Here is a 21,517-nt window from a genome sequence, read left to right on the forward strand (position 1 = left end):
AAGACAAATACCACATGCTCACTTTAAAATGTTTTTTTTGGGGGGGGGGCTGCAGGGATGGCTCAGTGGGCTCTCTTCAGAGACTCCAGCCTTGCTACATAGTGCCAAGAAAGCTGCTCTCCAGGACCTCTCCGTGACTTCAAATCCAGTACCACATGGGTGACTCATACTACCAAGTTCAGTTGCCAGCATGAGGCACAACCTTGGCCATCTCTGGAACGAAGCTTTCTGTGTGCTGACCCTAAGGAAACACTTCCCAGAAGGCTTCACCTCAGTGATTTGGTCATTTTTTTTCTAAATTCGATTTTATTCTATTTTTTCTTTTTTTACATTTTCCCTCCTCCCCTTCCATCCTCCCCTTTCTCCTTCTACCTTCCTCTCCCTACCCCTCATGCTCTCAATTTACTCAGGAGATCTTATCTTTTTCCCTTTCCTAGCAGATCCATGTATGTCTCTCTTAGGGTCCTCTTTGTTACCTAGGTTCTCTGGGTTGTGGCCTGTACTCACTTATGAGTACATATTATATTTGTCTTTCTGGGTCTGGATTTCTTCACTCAGGATGGCTTTTTCTAGTTCCATCCATTTGCCTGTAAATTTCAAGATATCATTGTCTTTTTTATGACTGAGTAGTATCCCATTGTGTTGATTCCAGGTTCTGGATATTACAAATAATGCTGCTATGAACATACTTGAGCAAATGTCCTTGTGGTGTGAGTGTGCATCCTTTGGGTATATGCTCAAAAGTGGCATAGCTGAGTTCTGTGGTAGATGGATTCCCAATTTTCTGAGAAACCACCATACTGATTTCCAAAATGGCTGTACAAGTTTGCACTCCCACCAGCAGTGGAGGAGTGTTCCCCTTTCTCAACATCCTCTCCAGCATAAGCTGCCATTGGAGTTTTTGATCTTGGACATTCTGACAGGTGTAGTATGGTATCTCAGAGATGTTTTAATTTGCATTCCTCTGATGACTAAGGATGCTGAGCATTTCCTTAAGTGTCTTTTGAGATTCCTCTGTTGAGAGTTCTGTTTTTAGATCTGTACCCCATTTTTATTGGATTATTTGATCTTTTGATGTCTAACTTCTTGAGTTCTTTGTAGATTTTGGAGATCAGTCCTCTGTCAGATGTGGGTTGGTGAACATCTTTTCCCATTCTGTAGGCTGCTGTTTTGTCTTGTTCACCTTGTTCTTTGATTTACAGAAGCTTCTCAGTTTCAGGAGGTCCCATATATTAATTGTTGCAATCTCCTGTGCCAATGTGTTCAAGGCTACTTCTCACTTTCTCTTCTATGAGGTTCAGTGTGGTTGGTTTTATGTTGACCCATTTGGACTTGAGTTTTGTGCATGGCGACAGATATGGATCTATTTGCATTCGTCTACATGTGGACATCCTGTTTGTTATGCCAGCACCATTTGTTGAAGATGCTTTCTTTTTTCCATTTTATAATTTTAGCTTGTCAAAAATCAGGATCTTTGATTCTATTCCATTGGTCCACCTGTCTGTTTTTATGGACCTGTTTTTTCTTAATAACACCTGATTATTTTGACCCATTGTTCCAGCAAAACAAAGGTTTTACTTTAGTTGTTCTGGTCTCTTGTTAAACACAGAAAATTCAACTCTAGCTGACCAGACACCTCAGATTCTTCACACAAAAGGCCTCGTCAAGTGCTTCCCTCTGAAACGTCACAAGCCAGGCCTCCACCTCCATCATCTGCACTGCTCTCAACATTCTTTTTGTTTTGTTTTGAGACAGGGTTTTTCTGTATTGTTTTGGAGCCTGTCCTGGAACTTGATTTGTAGACCAGGCTGGCCTTGAACTCACAGAGATCCGCCTGTCTCTGCCTCCCTAGTGCTGGGATTAAAGGCCTTGCTCTCAACATCCTTATCTTCCAAGCTCATACAGAATATCCCACTAAGCTCACAACACTCAATGGCTTTTCTAGTCCAAAGTTCCAAAGTCCTTTGACAATCCTCCCAAAAAATATGGTCAGGGCTATCATAGCAATACCTCACTATGATGGTACCAACTTGTCTTAGTGAGGGTTGCTATCACTGCAATAAAACACCATGACCAAAAAGCAAGTTGGGGAGAAAAGGGTTTATTTAGCTTACATTTCCATATCAATATTCATCATTGAAAGAAGTCAGGACAGAAACTCCAGCAGGGCAGGAACCTAGAGGCAGGAGCTGACACAGAGGATTTGAAAAGGTGCTGCTCACTGGCTTCCTCTCTGTAGCTTGCTCAACTTGCTTTCTTATAGAATTCAAGACCTCCAGCCCAGGTATAGCCTCACCCACAATGGGATGGACCCTCCCCATCAATCACTAATTAAGAATATGCCCTACTGGCTTGTCCACAGCAGGATCTTATTATAGAGGCGGTTTATTTTCTTTTTCTTTTCTTTTTTGTCTTTTGAGTCAGGGTTTCTCTGTGTATCCCTGGCTATCCTTGAACTCTCTCTGAAGATCAGGGACTGGCCTCGAACTCAGATATCCGCCTGCTTCTGCCTCCAGTGTGCTGGTATTAAAGGCTAGCGCCACCACCACCACCACCACTACGGCCACCGCCGGTCAGTTTGCTGCATTATTAACTGATGTTGTCAAGTGCCAGAGTAAGATATTTTCCACAGTTATTTCGGGAAATATTCTGGGCATTTTTCAGAGCATTGCAACAACCAGGATGCTGTCTGGGCTTTATCTGACCTTAAAAAAACTGTCTAGGACAGATGAGGTCCACAGCTTATTCTAGATTTCCACTGGTCAGATCGCGTTCTCTGCTGAAGCCTGCCTGTCTAGCACCCCCTCCATGAGTTTGCATCTTTACAGGATTTGCTGAACCTGCGATTGCACGCTGGGTCATCGATTGCTGCTTAGCAACATCAAATCCCACTGCTTTGATTATCATCATTATTATGTACTTTCGAAAATTTTTGAACAGATACAGGGAGGCTTTGAATGTAGCAAGTCAACCCAGAAGATCGACGAACAAAATCCGATATAAACTGATGTCCAGTTTCAAATATGTTTTCGTTTAAAGGACTCATCTTAGGACATGAATAAAATTCAGTAATGTGTATCTGCGCCTCGTTTTTTAATACCTAATTTTATGCCCTCCCAGTCACAACCAAGATGTTATCTCCTGGTTTCCTTTCCTGGGAAGCTTTTTCCCCCTTCCAAAGTATGTCTTCTCTAGCTCAGAACCTATTTAGAGAAAAGGCAACCTGAAGCCCTCTTTGGGAAGAAAAACAAGATAAAAATATGAATCTGATTCTGAGACTGCATTGCGATGTGATTGGAATGAGTAATAGTTTCTCATTCTGCCTAGATTTCTCTCCACCTATCAAACGTTGGACTGTGCCATGTCTGCCTCGGTGAGGCGATATTACGACACGACCAGCTAACTCAAAAAGCACCTTACAGAGGGGGGAATCTCTATATATTGTGGCTTTCACTTTTCTTTGGAGTCCCAGGCGGGTACGCGTCAGACAAAAGACATCAACTAGAATTTATGATTAAAAAAATCATTTGCAGCTTATGGAAGCACAAAGAAACCTCGGTGGTTAAAACATAACCTGTCAACTAGAAAACATTCACATAAAGAACCAGGAGTTGGGGGGAGACGAGGCACTATTAATCCGCAGTCTGGGCTGCAGTGGCGTGCGGAGTCTGGCGCTTAGCCACGCCCCTTACGTCAGGTTTCTACCCCGCCCTCCTCCGCACTCACATACACCCCCCCAGAGGCTCGCCCCACCCGCGGGGCCAGTCACGCTGCGTCCTTTCCTGCGGGAACGCTGAGGAACAGTTCTTGCGCCTGCGCATTGCGTCTCTGCGCGCCTCCGCGGCCACCGCCCGCGCGTCCTCGGGCCCTTTATGCGCATGCGCGCTCGCACTCCTCTCCCCGCGGAGCACGGTTGAGTCAGTCAGTCTGTCGGAGTCAGTCTTCGCAACAGCCTTCGCCCGGTACCTGGGAGAGCCAGCTGCTGGATTATTCTGCGTCCCCTCCCACTCTCCGGTCCCGCGTCTCTCTTCACCTCTCTCCCGCCCTCGCTCGTACAGCCATGGCGGAGTCGTCGGCGGCCACTCAGTCCCCGTCAATCTCCTCGTCGTCCTCCGGGGCCGAGCCGTCCGCGCTCGGCGGCGGCGGCGGCGGGAGCCCGGGAGCCTGCCCCGCCCTGGGGGCGAAGAGCTGCGGCTCCTCATGTGCGGGTGAGGCGCGTGGGGAACTCGGTCCCCAGGAGCGCGGGCGACGGGTCTCCGGGCGGGGGCGGGGCGGGGCGGGCGACCTACCCCGGCCGGCCGCGGGCGGCTTCAGTCCCTAGGCGGGCGTTTGAGGAACAGGCAAAGGGGGAGGGGAGCGAAGGGCCGAGCGGCGCGCGGTGAGGAAATAACGGGGTGTGAGGAAAACAGGTTGGGGGCGGGGAGGTGGTCTAGAGAGTGGGCGTTGATGCTGACTCCCCCGCAGATGAGGACACAGTCGTGGGGTGAAAACGGAGAAAGGCTGGGTGAACCGAATGGATTGTGTCCAGGAGGCGGGAGAGCCTTAGGGTGGAGAGGGGGGGGTGGCGGCTGATTTAGCGGAGGATTAGCGAGCTTCAGAGGATTGTGACAGGTGGGTCGTAGGAGAAATGATGTTAGGGTTTTGAGAGGCGTGGTGGTGGGAAGGGGTGGCGTTGCAGGTTTGCAGACAGGTGTTGACACAATCTTACGTGAGTGATAGTCTCTCCCCCCCCTCCAATTTTTTGTTGTTGTTGTTGTTGTTTTTGTTGTTTGCCAGAAGAATCAGGAAGTTCTATTACTGTTTTGGGCTAAACTGAATGCCAGATTTTTCTGAGTCTCTGAGGCGTGATGAGAATAGCACAGGAACATTTGGGAGGGAGCTACCGATAGTCCAAGATGGATCCTTGGCTGCATCTGCAACACAGCCGGCTCTTCACGAGCGCATCGTGGGGGTGGGGACACGCAATCAGTTGCTATATTCTAGAAGATAATAAATACAGTCATGTCAAGTCATCACCATGTTTTGATTTCATGTTTTCGATGGCCTATTCTCGATAGCAGTATAACAAAAGAGAACGTTTACTGCAGGGAAAAGAGGAGAAAATTCAGACAAAGCCTGGGCTGGTTGGACCCCCTTCTCCCTTGTCTGTGAAAAGACTAGGTGGGACGCTGCCGGCCTCCTTTAGTTTCTATTGTATACATGTCTGCCTGCTGGTGGGAGCTGACAAGCGAGCTCTCCTCGTGCAGAGATCTGCAGTGCAGACGTCTTCTAGAGGAGGATTATGCCCGCTGGCAGGTGGTGGTTCTTAAAGGAACTGAGTCTTTGGCGAAAACATGATTTGTCAAAGGAAGAATTTTGAAAGGTTTAAAAAAATGCTTTGTTATCTCCAACGCACAGTCGTGGATTGGTCATTCTAAATTCTAGTATTTGTGATCTTAGCATCAAATGTGTTCTCTTGTGTTTTCTAATACTGGCTTCCCACCTGTCTGAGAGCTTCCAGGGTGGTTATAGCCATTTGGGTAAACGGTATGGGAGGAAGTGTCTGCAGATAAAGGAATGAGGCAGCATATTTGGAACCCTGGTTCTGTTTCAACTACCAACATTTCTCCTCCAAATTTTTGTGTTTTGGGCTAACTTCCAAATGAACAGTGCTGTTCTATAACTTTAATTACATTACTACTTACTGTTTGGCAGCTTCCTATTCCTAATTTTCCAATTTCTGATAAAGATCTAGGTTTTAGAAGTTGGCTATTTGGAGCCAGACGGTGGTGGCGCTCGCCTTTAATCCCAGCACTCGGGAGGCAGAGGCAGGTGGATCTCTCTCTGGGAGTTCGAGACCAGCCTGGTCTACAAGAGCTAGTTCCAGGACAGCCTCCAAAGTCACAAACAAAAACAAAACAAGAAAAAGTTGGCCATTTATGTTCAAGACAGATGTTAAGTATTGAGGAATCATTCTATCTGGCAGCCAGGGAATTAAAATTTTTAGTCCTGACTATGATCAAATAGTAAAAAAGAAATTTTAAGACCAAGTAGCTCTCACTAGCCTTGAACAAAAGATGATTCTGCTTCAGCCTCCACTGGGACTATAGGATGCCACCACACCTAGCAAGAATCAACATTTTTATTCTTTTAATGTGTTGTCATGGATTGACTCCCTTGGTGCATCAGAAAAATGCAAGCATATACTGCCACCAAGTAAATTTTATATTAGCAGTACAGGGTTTCTCTGTGTAGTCTTGGCTATCCCAAAACTTTAGGTCCTCCTGCCTCTGCCTCCAAAGTGCAAGGATTAAAGGACTGTGCCACCATCACCCAGCTTTTAACATTTCTTTATGGTAGTGGGAAAAATGCTAAAAAGAGGCATTGTGAACAGTGAAATTTATATATTAAAATGGTATTTCCAGTAGATGGGTTTGCATTGCACTTTCCTAATAGTATAAATCCCCCAATACTACCCATTTTTCTTAATTATAGTATAGAATTGCTATTTGCAACATAGCTGTAGACATTTGTCACTAATGACATTTTCCCTTGTCTGTTTTGTGGTGCTATAGATGGAACCGAGGGCCATGCAGCTGCTGGCACACACTTTACCACTGAGACACACTCCTAGCCCACTACTGGCACTTAAAACAGTATCTGTCTGTTGTAACTACAAAAGTACTCAATAAGTTTCTGTTTACAAGGTTTACAAGCTGGAAAGGAACACCTGAAATACACACTAAATGAATGTCCTATCATAAACTCCTGCCCATTGCCAATTTACTGATAACCAGAAAGCAGTAATAGTTTCAGTGTCCCCAATGCAAGATTCTTGTTGTTCAACTGACTACTTGAATATAAAAGTCTGCCTTATGGGGCTAGCAAGATGACTGGATAGGACACTTGCTGTTAAACCTAACACCCTGAAATAGAACCCTTAGACCCACATGGTAGAAGGAGAAAACTGATTCTCACAGTTGTTTTGGCCCCCATAAGCACCACCCTCTGCCTTCCTCACAAAGTGTTTTTAAAGCTTTATTTTTATTTTTGTGTTTTATGTGTATGGATGATTTTTGCATGCATGTGTCTGTGCATCACTGCAAGCAGTGCCTAGAAGAGGCCAGAAGGAGGCGTATGAATCCCAGATGGTTGTGAGCCATCTTGTGGGTGTTAGAATTGAACCCCTGGTCCTCTGGAAGAACAGTCCTTAAGCACTGGGCCATCTGTCCAGCCCCCTCACATAATTTTTCTTATGTTTAAAAAAAATCATATGACCATGCCATGGTGAAATACATTTGTATTCTTAACTAAAGAATCATTTTAAAAACGGCTGGGTGTGGTGACATATATCTTCAGTCCCAACACTCAGGATGCAGAGACAGATGGATTTCTGTACATTAGAAGGCATCCTGATCTATATAGAAAGAATTCCAAGCCAATCAAGGCTTCATAATGAGACACACTCAAAAAAGCAACAACAGAAAATATAAAGTCTTTTTGAAGTACCTCAGTGAAGCTGAACGTGGTACCTGTTATCTGTAATTTTGATACTGACGCAGGAAGTTCACCAGCCTGATAGACTATACTGAGAGACCCTGTCTCAAAAACCAAAGATCTTGCATTGAAGTCACCATTTTAGTATAGCTCCTTTCTCCCTGCTTCCCGCTGTCAGAGGAAATGTCTCAGGGTTTGGCAAGATGAAATAAGATGCAGTTTGTTTTAAAATTGAACTCTAACTCTGCTGTGGTTACAGAAAAGCAAGAAAGCATTGCTGTCAGTCTTGAGCTTCATGCTCTTTACTAATTTTTTTAGTTGCTTTTAGTTAAGAGTAAGTGTTGCATAATATCCTGAAAAAAGTTTTATCTTGACTGACTGTCCAGTAAAGTTTAGAAATAGTGTTTTTTTGTTACAGGTAGAAATGATTAACAGCAGTCTGTGGTTCAGTGTGACAGGTGCTAAAGCAGCAGCAATTCAAGATAAGTGTTCTTAAAGAAGGTGTGAGGCTAGGATGCCTTTCCAGATTTCTGCCTTTGAAGGAGACTGAGTTTCAGAGGCAGACATTTGGGGTTGACATAAAAGAGATAAAAATATGTAATGTTCTTTTTAGAGTGAGAATTGCCCAATACCAATATTGTCTGAATTAAGTTTATGGGTGTTTTTTTTTCTATTATTATTATTATTATTATTATTATTATTATTATTATTATTATTAATTCAAGTTAGGGAACAGGCTTGTTTCACTTCCCCTCTCCCAAGTTTATGGGTGTTTTGCTTGCATATATGTCTGCACCACATGTGTGTCTGGCATCCTTAGAGGTCAGAAGAAGGTGGCTGATGGTCTGTAACTGGAGTCACAAACAATTATGAACCACCCTGTGGGTGCTGGGACTAGAACTCAGGCCCTCTGGAAGGGCATCCAGTGCACTTTTTTAGGAGGGAGGGGGTTCGAAACAGGGTTTCTCTGTATACCCTTTGCTATCCTGGAACTCACTCTGTAGACTAGGCTGACCTCAAACTCACAGAGATTTGCCCACTTCTGCCTCCGGGGTGCTGGGATTAAAGGTGTTCGTCACCACTGCCTGGCACATCCAATTTCTTAACTGTTGACCTATCATCTCTCCAGCACTATGTCTGAATTTAAAATATGTTTTTAATAGTTAATGACATTAAAATTTTACAGGTAGAAACTACTTTTCTGAAAACCATGAATACATAAAATGCACACACACACACACACACACACACACACACACACACACACACACACACACACACGCACACACACGGTTTTTCAAGACAGACTTTCTCTGTGTAAGAGCTTTGACTGTCTTGGCACTGTCTCTGTAGACTAGGCTGGCCTCGAACTCACACAGATCTTCCTGCTTCTGCCTCTGGAGTGCAGAGACTAAAGGTGTGTACCACCCCCCACCCCCCATCCTAGGGTTTATCTCTTAAAAACTGTTGTTCTTGTATAAATCCTGCATCTTCATTTCCATACCATTAAAATTATGATAATAGTTAATGTGAAAATTAAGCACACAGAAAGGGCTTTGCCCATAGTGAATGTTAGCAAATAATAGTGATTAATGTAAAGGGATAGAATACAAGTCAGCAGTGTGAACTAGATGCCTTTGCTTTGTGTCTTTAAGGGCAAACTACTTCAAACCTGACTTTTTAATTAATAATATCTAATACTTGGTTCATCTGCAAGTTATAAGTTACCTGCACCTAGAATAGTGGTTGTTGCATGGAAAATAAAAGATCCAAGGACAGACTTCAAGCTGAAGATCAGGAAAGCAAGGCATGGAAATCACTAGCTCTTACCACTACCTTAGCTGAAAGGGCTGATCTTGGCTCTACCAAACCTCAGACTGCTATACTGACCTCACTGTCTTCCTATCCTCAATATGGCTGGAGAATGAATTGCTAATACTACTGAAGGCCCTGCTCCTATCTTTTATACCCCTCTAGTGCTGGGTTTAAAGGCATGTAATCGAAGGTGCAAAGATCATCTTTGTGTGAGCTGTTTCTCTTTAGGACTGGATCAATCTTGTGTAGATCTGGGTGGACTCACAGAGATCCTTCTACCTCTTAATCCTGAGTCCTAGGATTAAAGGTGTGTACTACCACCTCCTAATTTCTGGCTGCTGGGATTAAAGGTGTGTATCACCACTGCCTGATCTTTATAGCTTGAGGCTGGCTTTGCTTTCTGAATCCCTAGGCAAGCTGTAATAAATCATAAGTAATATATCACCACAAGTAGTTGAATTACACGTGAAAGAAATCTCCATCTTCCTTAATAAAAGAAAATTATTATTGTTATTTTTCCAATAGTACTGATGTGTGAATGCAGGAGCTGGCCTGTGCTAGACACACAGTCCACCAATGAGCTACATATTCCCAGCCTCTTTTGTTTTTTTTTGTTTGTTTGTTTTGCAAGTTATGATTTCTCCTGGAACTTTCTCTGTAGGCCAGGCTAGCCCCCAACTCACAGAGATCCACCTGCCTCTTATTCCCAAGTGACCCAGCCGCTTTTATAAATATATATTTTTTAATTTTAATTATGTGTTTGTGTAGGTACGTAAATAAAAGTACAGGTTCCCATAGAGACCAGAGGTGTCAGATCCCATTAGAACTAGAATTACAGGTCAGTGCTGGGAACTGAACTCTAGTCCTCAAAAGTAGTATGTGCTCTTGGCCACTGAGCCATCTCTCCAGCCTTCTCCTCAGGCATTTAAAAAAAAAAAAAAAAAAAAAAAAAGATTTTGACTGCTAGGCATGGTGGCTGAGTTTGTCTTAAATTCCAACCCTTACAAGACAGAGACAGGCAATTCTGTATGCATTCAAGGTTAACTTGATCTACATACCAAGTCCCAGTTTGCCAAAGCTACAAAGAGCGACCCTATCTCAGAAAAACAAAAACAAGGAGAGGTACAACTTGTTTCATAGGTGCCTTGGTATATGCTTAAATATTTTCTGTAGCTATAGAAAATATAGTTAGGATACATTATAAAATGCTTGTCACAGCAGAACTTTGTAAGAAATAGCAAGAATGGCCATCTCAGAATAGTCTATACACACCCAACTGTCTATTATTTTTACTTTTCCTGGGAAAGAAAAGGTTTCTTTGGATGCTATTTTCTATTGAAAGCATGTTTATTAAGTAATTTAGCTACTTAGCTCATATAAAAGTACTTGTCTACATAAATTTAATGACTGTATCTTAACTCTAACTTGAAATCTGCAGGTAGTTATTTACAAAGTTTAGGGTAAGAGTTTCAGTGTTTTTATTTTGTTGTTGTTGTTGTTCATTTATTCTTTACACTGTTTTTGTATTGAACCCTTTTTGCTTGTTAATGTTTTAGAGATGGTCTGAAAACCATAGTAGGAATGTTGTTGCTTTATTGAGTTCAGCTGTGAGGAAATTGTTCCTCATGATATGCTAGTCACCTGTTCTCCTCAGGTGAGTGTGGCAAGTGCTTGTTGAGTGAAGTTTAATAATGAAGGAATTAGTGACACATCATTAAAGGAAAAGAGAAAGTTAAGGTTTTGGGGGGGGCAAGCATTATTTCTGTTGAAAGACACTTCTCTTTAAAGTATCTATAGTCTTTGAATTGACCACTTACTAGTTCTTGGCAGAATTACATTGGCTCCAAATAAGTTTTATGTTAGTGACTGTGTGTAGTGATCATGTGTGCCTGGTGTGTTTTGTGTTCGTTCAGCTTTATGGTTAATATTTTAGCCTTCTAAACTTTACAGACTTTTGAAAAATGTAAAGGATAGAGTGTTTTCCTGGCATGTGCTAAACTGTGGGTTCAATTTCCAGTACTGCAAAAAGAAATTTTTTTAAAATTATTTTCCTTTTTTTTTTTTTAAGTAACTTTCTGGCCAGGCATGATGCCACACACCTTTAATCCCAGCACTTCAAGGCAAAGATAGGTGGACTTCTGTGAGTTCCAGGCCAGCCAGGACTACATATTGAGACCTTACTTCAAGAAAAGAAAGAAAAGGTGTTGCCTTACTTTTATTCTAATTCATTTATAACAATTATTGAATACAATTCTACAGTTGTTTTAGATTATGGATTATTATGTATGTTTGAAAGCTATGAACACACTAACTTATTTTAAGCTATAACACTGTTATTCCTGATTTCATCGTGGAAATCTTTTTTACTGTGTATCTATGAGTTATTAGAAGACATATGACTCTCCTATTGCAGCGCCAGAGAGAACCTCTGTTGTTGTTGAAGACAGGATCTCACAATGTATCCCCTAGATGTCTTGAATTCTTTGTAGACCAGGCTGGCTTCGAACTCATAGTTACCCACCTGTCTCACAAATGCTGGGACAAAAGGTGTGTGCCACCACACCTGACTGAGAGAACTTCTTTAACTGCTATATAAGATTTTCACTTAGGAAGGTTAATCGTTAGTGGTAGATGATGGTGATTATTATTTGATTATTATTACTTCGAAGAATATCCTTACCTCTTTTCTTAAATTAACTGACTTGCTACTTCCTGTAAACACATCTTCATAATATAACCAGGAGAGGTACGTGTTGGCACTTGGCATATTCCTCATTGGAAGCTTGCCCTTGAGGATAAGTGCAAGGATATTCTGGAAAACTTCTTAAGCAGAATTAATAAGGACGCTTTTTGTTCTGCTATAGCAAAGTGTTTTAACAATGAGCCTTGTTTTTAGTTTACATTCAAGGTAGAAATACTTAATTACAGGATTTAATTGAATCCTGGGCTCAGGAAATTGAATTTCAATTTCAACTGGAAATTGAATCTAGGGCTCAGTAAGTACTAGGCAAGGATGCTGCCACTAAGCTTCATCTTTAGCTGTCTTTGTAGATCTTACTTTTAGTCAAGGTCTCACCAATTTGCCCAGACTGTTCCTGAACTCACTTGTAACCCAGGTTGTCCTCAAATCTTCAGTCCTTTGGTCTCTGCCTCAAGCAGCTGGGATTACAGATTTATGCCAATCAGGGCTGTCTAATATTTATGATACCTTAATGTTATTGGAGGTTTCTTGGCCTATCCACTAGTTTCCAAATAGCTCTCAGAAGCTTAATATTAGTTGTAATTGTTTGGCCAGTAGCTCAGGCATATTACTGACTAGCTCTCACAATTAAATTAACCCATTTCTATTATTCTATATTTCACCACAAAGCTTGTGGCTTTTTATCTCACATCTTGCTTCCCAGGGGCTAGATGGCATCTCCTCGATTCTGCCTTCTTTCTTTCTCTATCTCTGTTTGGATTTCTAGCCTGGCTATATTCTGTCATAGGCCAAAACAGCTATATTTATCAACCAGTAAAAGCATCACATATTCACAGCATACAGAAGGACATCCCATATCATCTCTCCTTTTCTGTCTAATTAAAAAAGGTTTTTACTTTAACATAGTAAAATCACATATAACAAAACAGTTATCAAGCAAGAATTACAATTACAATATTTAGTCTATTTGTATTTGGTAAAATTAAAGAAAATACTCTTATCATCTATCCTATCTTTGTAAGTCTAAAGTTTTATATCTAATTTATCTTTTATCATAACTAAGGAAAACTATAATTGACTTCAACTCCATCAAAGACCCCAGAAGGATATAATATTACCTAAGTAAACTGGAAGTGCATTGTAAGCAACTTTCAAAACTCTAGAAATGACAGAGATATCTGGCTGCCTGGAAAATCTCCCAAAGTTCTTCTGTAATGTAGGGGCATCCTTCTTCAGCCTGTAGGCCCATAAATCGGGCAGATCTGAAGATCTGTTCTGCCTTGCAATGGCAAAGTTTGTCATTTGCTTTCTTCTGTGTCCTGCACAATGTCTGGTAGTTTCTGTGAAGCAAGAACCCTGAAGAACCTCCCATCTGGTTTTGGCGAGATCAGCAGTCACTTGCATGTCTGGTTTATATAGCATACAGTCAGGCAGTTTAGGCAAGAGCAGTTTCTTGCCCAAATGGAAGGTCTTGCCACATTGAAGGCAAACTCCATAAGGAGCTTCAATGCCCATTAACCTCTTGAGGTAATGGGTGCTACCAGGAACATATATGTCTCGTTGTCAAGAAAAGTTTAAGTTCTTTTTTTTTTCTTTCTTTCTTTCTTTTTTTTTTTTTTTTTTGGGGGTTTTTTTTTTTTTTTTTTTTTTTTTTTTTTTTTTTTTTTTTTTGGTTTTTCGAGTCAGGGTTTCTCTGTGTAGCTTTGGAGCCTATCCTGGCACTTGCTCTGGAGACTAGGCTGGCCTCGAACTCACAGCGATCCACCTGCCTCTGCCTCCTGAGTGCTGGGATTAAAGATGTGCGCCACCAACGCCCGGCAAGTTTAAGTTCCTAAAACATTTTTTTTCTTAAAACATTTTAAATACCATATTCTGTGGGTCTTTCAAGTGTTTGAAGATTACCTATCCATCTGAAATATATCTCTGTATGTCTAGAAAACTAACATGACGACAAGGTTGACTATCATAGATGACAATTTGTATTTTTTTAGTAATTTATTTTTATTTTATGTGCATTGGTGTTTTACCTGTGTGTATGTCTGTGTTTGGTGTCAGATCCCTTGGAACTGGAGTCACAGTCAGGCATGAGCTGCCATGTGAGTGCTGGGAATTGAACCTGGGTCCTCTGGAAGAGCAGTCGTCCTCTCAACTGCTGAGCCATCTCTCCAGCCCCAATTTGTATTTCTTAACTATATATTATATTTTTAAATGAGCTGCATGAACATAGTACCTCAAACAAGAGTAGAAATACATATACAGTATAACAAAATTGGCCTTAAATTTGTATCAGTAAACCAAAATCCATACCAATCTAAAGTATTTATTTCCATGAATATTTCCATCATGTCCCATTTTTTTTTTCTTTAGAAAGAGATTGACTGTGACCATTGACCATTTACAACCAACCACCTTTAAATGAAAACAAACCTTATAAACAACATTTGCAAATTTGGGTGTAGTTTTTTAGACTACTTCCTGCTGATTGAGGGCACTCTTAATCTTATTGGAATCCTGAGAAAATTTAGAATTATGTTCAAATCCTGACTGGGGTATTTTGTGTTGTTGGTCATCTCAGCCTGAAGTCTTGAAGCTGTTTGTGAATGTTGGATCACCTGGGCCATTGATTCAGGGGGTCTTGTTGATCAAACCATATTAGCTTGGAAGGAATCCTTAGCTTTTCATCTGTGAAAACAAAAGCCAAACCTCTTTTCGAAAGTAAAATATCCTTAGACTCAAATTTTGAAGTCAAGATATCTTTAAAATATATATGTTGGTTTAGCTTAACAGCCCCCACAATCAAATGTCACTCTGTAGTTAGCTCATTAACAGTCAAAAATTTAAAGAAAACACAATAATAAACATACTTCAGACTTTCTGTATATTTTCCATCTTTATATGGCCCATTATAAATTTTTCACTCTATTTGTCCTTCCACTGTTCTCTACTATTTTTCCCCCTCACTGAGGCTAGAGCTTGCTACTTTGGCTAGACGGTTGGCCAATGAACCTCAAGATCTGTTTGTCTCTAAAACTCCCTCCCTCAGTGCTAGGGTTACAAATGTGTGCATTGTACTTAGCTTTTACATGAGTGCTGGGGATCTGAACTCAGGTCCCTGGCTTGTACACACTGAGTCATCTTCCCAGCCCCTGATCTTGACAGTTTTGAGGAATACCAATCAAGATAATTTATAGAATGTCTTCTAAATTGGGTTTGACATATTTTTCTTCATGTCAGACTGAAATGATAGATTTAGAGTAAGATTGCCACTGAGATAAAAAGTCATCATAACCTTTAAAGGAATAGTACCAATGTGACTTGCCAGTGGAGATGAAAGCCTAACTTAGGCTGTTTGCAAAGTTTCTCCAGGACATTTCTGCTCCCCATCCAAGTCACTAACATGTAAGTGTGATGGTTAGAGGACAACTTCTAGCCCATCATGCCTGACTTTATGCAGGAGCTTTCCAATTTATTAGAGATCTCAGTTCTTTTTTTTTTTACTTTTTGTCTGTTTTATTTTGTTTTCTTCGAGGCAGGGTTTCTCTGTATAGCCCTGGCTGTCCTGTCCTGAAACTCGCTTTGTAGACCAAGCTGGCCTCCATCTGCCTCCTGAGTGCTAGGATTAAAGGCATGCGCCACCATACCTGGCCAAGATCTGTTTTCTTTTTAAAACATGGGCAAAAGCTGGGTGTAGTACATATGGTTGTGAACCTGGTACTCTGGAAGGATGCATAGTGAGACCCTGTCTCCAAACAAAACAGTCTTCTCCCCCAAAACACTTATATATATAATAGTGTCACACGCTTTAGTGATTTCTCACTGTACAAAGTGTATCTTTTAGATAAGTAAAGGCATTTGGAAATCTACTCTGTTCTACCTGTTCCCACCCCTTGTTCACTTAAGATGGCAAAGTCTCTTCTGGGGTGATCTTTCTTTACCCCAGTGGCTGTTGCTACTGCATTCCAACAACACACTACTCAAGTTTTAAGGCTCTTACTGTATTAGACTAGTTACTGTATTAGACTTAGACTAGCTGCTTCAGAAAGTTATTCTACTTGGAGGATTAAGATCACCTTTCTAGAGTTTACTTCCCTACAGGGTAGATGTGAGTAGGAATATCATGTGGTTTTATAAGTTAGAAACCTCATGCAATATTGTTGCAAACAGCTGGTTATCTCTGTTCTCTATCAGAACAGATGCTATGCATTCAAATTGGCAGGGTGGAATTTTCCACTGGGTGGGGGGGGTATAGGTAGAAATGAACAATCGAACAGCTGCAAGGTTCATAGGGCTTTTTAACTTATTTTGGCATTGAGTTTACTTAAAGGAGGACCATTCCCCACCCCTCCCCCCAACCAATCTTCTGCCTCAGCCTTCTGAATCCTGGGATTACAGGTGTGTGCCACCACACCTGACTGTTTAGATTTAAACTGATCAGTTGATAAATTTAATGTTGGCAGTAGTTGAATTTAGAAATGAACCCACCTGGAAACACTGAGCAAGAGATAGTAAGGATTTTCCTTTAAAAAGATAGGAGAGGCTAAAGAGATGGCTCTGAGCTTAAGAGTACATTCTGCCCTTGCACAAGTTGACTCCCAGCACCCACAGTGGATCACAACTGCCTATGCCTCAGTGCCAGAGGAGCTAATTCCCCTTCTAGACTATGCAGGCACCTGAACTCTTGTGTACGAGTCCACACATAGATATATATAATTTTAAATAATAATGTTATTTTAAGAAGAGTGAGAACAGGTTTTTGGGTTTTTTTGTGGGTGTGGTTTTGTTTTTATTTTTGAGACAGGATTTTTCTATGTAACAGTCCTGGCCTGGAACTCATTCTGTAGACAGGGCTGGCCTTGAACTTAGAAATCCACCTGCCTCTGCCTCTAAAATGCTGGAATTAAAGGCGTGCACCAACACTGCCTAGCTGAGAATGGTTCTTATGTTTAAGAATGTATGTGATGCTTCATCTTGAAAGGCAACTTGAAAGTGAATTTCAAATTCTGATTTTCAATTAATTAGTGACTATCTGATCCCCACAAAATTCTGCCTTACTTTTAATGTGCTCTGTATTTGTTATAAAGTAATTTTCTTAAATTAATATTTAACAGATACTGCTATTGCTTAGTTATTTAAATCTTCTGATTTTAAGTAAAACTTTAATATTTGTGAAAGTATTTTTATAATTGGAAAAAAAGAGTTCATAACATTTTTTACATTTAGGACATTTTGGGGAATGTTTTGTCTTTCATGTGACCTTTTAACATTTACTTTGTATTTATATGGGTGCATGCATGTCACAGTGTTCATATGGAGATCAGAGGTCAACCTTGTAGAATCAGTTATCTCCTATCAGTGTGAACTCTGGTACTGGATTTAGATTGTCAAACTTGGTGGCAAGCACCTTTACTGCTGAGCCATTTTGCTATCTCAGGAGACTTTTTTTGTTTTCTTAAGTGCCATAAAGCAAAATCTTCCTTCTATCCCAGACAACAACAACTTCTATTCCTCTTCTCTTTTTGGAAACAGGGTCTCACTAAGTAACTCTGATAGCCTAGACCTGGATATAAACTGGGGTGGGATTAAAAGGTGTGCTGCCATGAGTGGCTCTGTGTGTGTGAGAGAGAAGACAGAGTGCCAGACTTTTGTGTATCCCAGGGTGCCTTGAACTGACCCTCTTGAATTCCCAAATGCTGGGGTTACAGACCTTCATTACCATTTGGGGGTTCACCTCAGACCATTAATCCCTTCTGTTAGTCCCTTTTGTTTCACTGAACATATGAGAGCACCCTCCTGGCTTAGGTGTTGTTTTTTAACTAGTCTTCTGTTGGTGGACATTTATATTATTTCTAGTACTTAAAACCAGCACCCTTACTGAATATCCTTGTACACACACGTGCCTTGTTTGTAGGATGGATTCCTGGAAGCATTAACTGCTTAGTTAAAGGGTATGTTTATGATGCAGGTATAAAGGGGATGTTATGTGTACATTACATTTTTTTATGTTGATAGATTGGAGGAATGTGATTTTCAAATATGAAAGATTTCTCATGTTAGCCCTATTTTCCAGTGAATTGTGATTTTTGTTTTTAAAATATCGAGAGTCAGGTTTTGCCTGGGGTTTTTTTGTTTTGTTTTGTTGTTGTTTGTGTATCCCTGGCTGTCCTGGAATTTTCTCTGAAGACCAGTCTGGCCTTGAACTCAGAGATTTACCTGCCTCTGCCTCCCAAGTGCTGGTTTAAAGACATGCACCACTACCCTCTAGCCCAGTTAAATATTTCTAAGTGTTCATCCTAGTGACTTTTTTGTTGTTTTGTTATTTGAGACAGCCTTTGTTATCCTGAAACTTGTTTTGTAGACTATGCTGGCCTCAAACTCATAGATATCCACCTGCCTTTGTCATCTTAGTGACTTAATGCTTCAAAATGTAGTTGGAAATTATTTAAAGCAAGTAGCAGTTAGTACTTAGAAACCAACTTTGTCAAAAGGTAGCAGAGGGTCATCTGCTCTTGAGATTGTAGCTGTTATGAAATGGTAGGACTTCCTCTTTTCTCCTGAAGGTGATAATGCTTGTCTAAAAGAGACTGACTTTGTAAACTTCTAGAAGTGCATCCTGGAAGTGAAATGAGGTATCACTAGCAGGTGAGTGAAAACAGTCACTGGAATAAAGTTTGAGTCTTCCCTTGGCTAATAAACTTCCAGAAAAAAGAAAGTTGAAGTTAAGAATCCTATGTAAGGTTGTCAAATTTTTATGCTGTATATTTTCTTTCAGATTCCTTTGTTTCTTCCTCTTCCTCTCAGCCTGTATCTATATTTTCGACCTCACAAGGCAAGTCCATAACTTTTTTTTTTGCACATTAACAAAAGAAAAATGTTAAGAAAGAGGCTGTAACTGAGGATGAGGTGGAAATCTTTTATTGCCCACACATCTCTTAAAATAGAAAATAGTTATTAGCCCATCCTTTTTCTACTTAAGGGTTGCTGGTAGGTCCCAAATGAAGTTGAGTGAACCATTTAATACAGCATAAGCTTTAGATGTAGTTTTGACTATTACTTAAAAATTAAAAACTGGAGAGATGGCTCAGCACTGGCTGCTCTTCTGGAGGGCCCAGGTTCAATTCCCAATACCCACATGGCAGCTCACAGCTGTCTGTAGTTCCAGTTCCAGGGGATCCAACACCCTTACACAGACAGGCAGGCAGGCAGACACCAATGCACATAAAGTAAATAAATCATTTTTAAAAATTTAAAATTTGGGCCAGTGAGATGTTTCAGCAGGTTAAAGGACAGCATACAAGGACAGATTATTAGGCCTTCCACCTGGCCTAATAATCTGAGTTTAATCTTCAGGACCACATGGTAGAAGGACTCAATTTCCATAGGTTGTCCTCTGATCTCCATGCACGAATTCTCACACACACACACACACACACAGAGTTAAAAGTGTATTATGTTGGGAACAATAGCTCAGCAATTAGGAGCTCTTGCTTCTCTTCCAGAGGCCCTAAGTTTGATTACCAGCAATTATGTGGGGTGAATTAACTATATTTCTAGCTTCAGGGATTCAGTATCCCCTTCTGGCCTCCACACGCACTACACTCTACATGAACATACCAACCCACTCCCCCACACAGACACACAGTTAAAAATAAAATTTTAAAAAGTTTTAAAGCTTGCCTGTGGGGTTTGGGACTTCTCAATCCCAGAATGCACTTAACCTATTCATTTGAATTTATGTAATTGATATTGAGGGCCAGTGGCTTTAGAAAGCAGTGTGTAAATATGCTTCCACTGACCTACAAAATAACAGCCTTGCTACAGGATTTGTAATGTACATCGAAATTTATCCCAGCAGCAAGACTGCTTTCAGATCCTTAGGAATATTGAACAATTGAATATTGAACTGATTTGTAGCAGTTCAGGCTCCTTATCCTAAATATTAAACTGTGGCTTTAAAAAAAAATTCAAGTGTGGTAGTTCACACCTATAATCCTAGCATTCTGAAGGCAGGCCTAGAGTTCCAAGCCAGCCAGGATTGCACAATAAGATCCACCCAGTCACAAAACAAAAAATTGTCTACCAATGGGGAAGGCATCTTAAGTTGGCATGGCAGCTTCTGCCAAGAATTTGAGTGTGCTATGTGCTTTGTTGATTAATGCTGTTAATAAAGTGGACTCCATTTGTACTGTGTTACTAAACTCAAGTACAGGTCTTAGTTTTTTAAAAATAAAATGATGAAACTGTTATGGCTCAGTGAAAGACAGAACTTTGCCTTCCACACACAAGTCCCTGGGTTCAGCCCCAGCATCAAGTGAGTGCTGGGGGTGGGAGTAGGGGGCATGTATAATTAAAGTCACTAGGTAGATAACAGAAGTTCCATGTGAAGTGTTCATTATTCTAACTGGGATTTTCTGCAGCTTGGATGCTGGTTCACTAGGAAGGCTTTGACCTTAAAATAATAACAACAGTGCTGAAGATGTAGCTCAATTTAGTAGACATGAGGCCTTGATTAGTATATATGAGGCCTTTAGTTATATACCCAGCAGTGCAAAAATAAAAAAAATTAAGGTCTGGAGAGAGATGGCTCAGTGGTTAAGAGTACTAGCTGCTCTTACAGAGGACCAGAGTTCAGTTCCCAGCTTCTACATGGCAACTTAGAAACCATCCATAAATCCAGTTCTGGGGATCCAGTGACTTCTGTCCCTGCAGGCACCAGGCAGGCATGAAGTGAGCTTATATATGTGCACGTAAAGCACTTGTGTCCATAAAGTAAATACATTTTTTAATTTAAAAAGAATAAAAATCTTATGAAATGTTTTAATTCAGACTGATAACATTAGAGGCCCTAACTCCTTTATAGTATCCTCAATTATATGCTATTAAGATAAGCAGAATGGGGCTGGAAAGATGGCTCAGAGGTTAAGAGCACTGACTACTCTTCCAGAGGTCCTGAGTTCAATTCCCAGCAACCACATGGTGGCTCACAACCATCCGTTATGAGATCTAGTGCCCTCTTCTGGTGTGCAGATATACATGGAAGCAGAATGTTGTATATATAATAAATAAATAAAATCTTTAAAAAAAATTTAAAAAAAAGATAAGCAGAATCATAATTCTGTTATGAGTCAAATCATGACCTTTGAAATACATGTTTATTACTTTTGCTCACCAAAGAATTTCATTTTGAATCTTGCAAACTCAGAATAGTCTTACTGTAAAGGCAGCCTCTTCTTGAAAATCAAAAAACCAAAACAGTATTTAAAAATCAGTTCAGGAGAGCTCTACCAGTCTGTAGGCCAGCCTGTTCATGTTGTGAAGAAACACTTGGTAGATGAGTAGTTGTACTCCAGGGTAGCCAATATTAGAAGTTTCTAGTCTGCCTCTAAAAACAAGGAGGGGAAGTTGATATGTTTGGTTGACAATTAAAGCCCCGGGACTAGAAGCAGTCCTGTCTCACAGAGGCTATTCTGAATGCTGCCACTAGCAGGAACTTTGAGTCTATAACTGTCACTAATCCAACTAATCTCT

The 21,517-nt window shown here is 40.8% G+C and overlaps 1 protein-coding gene across 2 annotated transcripts in view; it reads left to right on the forward strand.

Annotated features, from left to right (window-relative positions):
• Positions 1–3,745: 3,745 nt before the first annotated feature.
• LOC100752666 (reticulon-3) overlaps positions 3,746–21,517 on the forward strand; it is a 56,578-nt gene continuing 38,806 nt past the window's right edge. The window contains exons 1-2 of one of the 2 annotated variants that reach the window (XM_027408392.2): positions 3,746–4,208; positions 18,762–18,818. In XM_027408392.2, the coding sequence (XP_027264193.1) occupies positions 4,061–4,208; positions 18,762–18,818 (205 nt within the window). In that variant the 5' untranslated portion in view covers positions 3,746–4,060. The remainder of the gene's footprint in view (positions 4,209–18,761; positions 18,819–21,517) is intronic. The other variant, XM_027408393.2, reaches the window with a different exon arrangement.

Source organism: Cricetulus griseus, chromosome 3 (assembly GCF_003668045.3).
Source record: "Cricetulus griseus strain 17A/GY chromosome 3, alternate assembly CriGri-PICRH-1.0, whole genome shotgun sequence".
Taxonomy (NCBI): domain Eukaryota; kingdom Metazoa; phylum Chordata; class Mammalia; order Rodentia; family Cricetidae; genus Cricetulus; species Cricetulus griseus.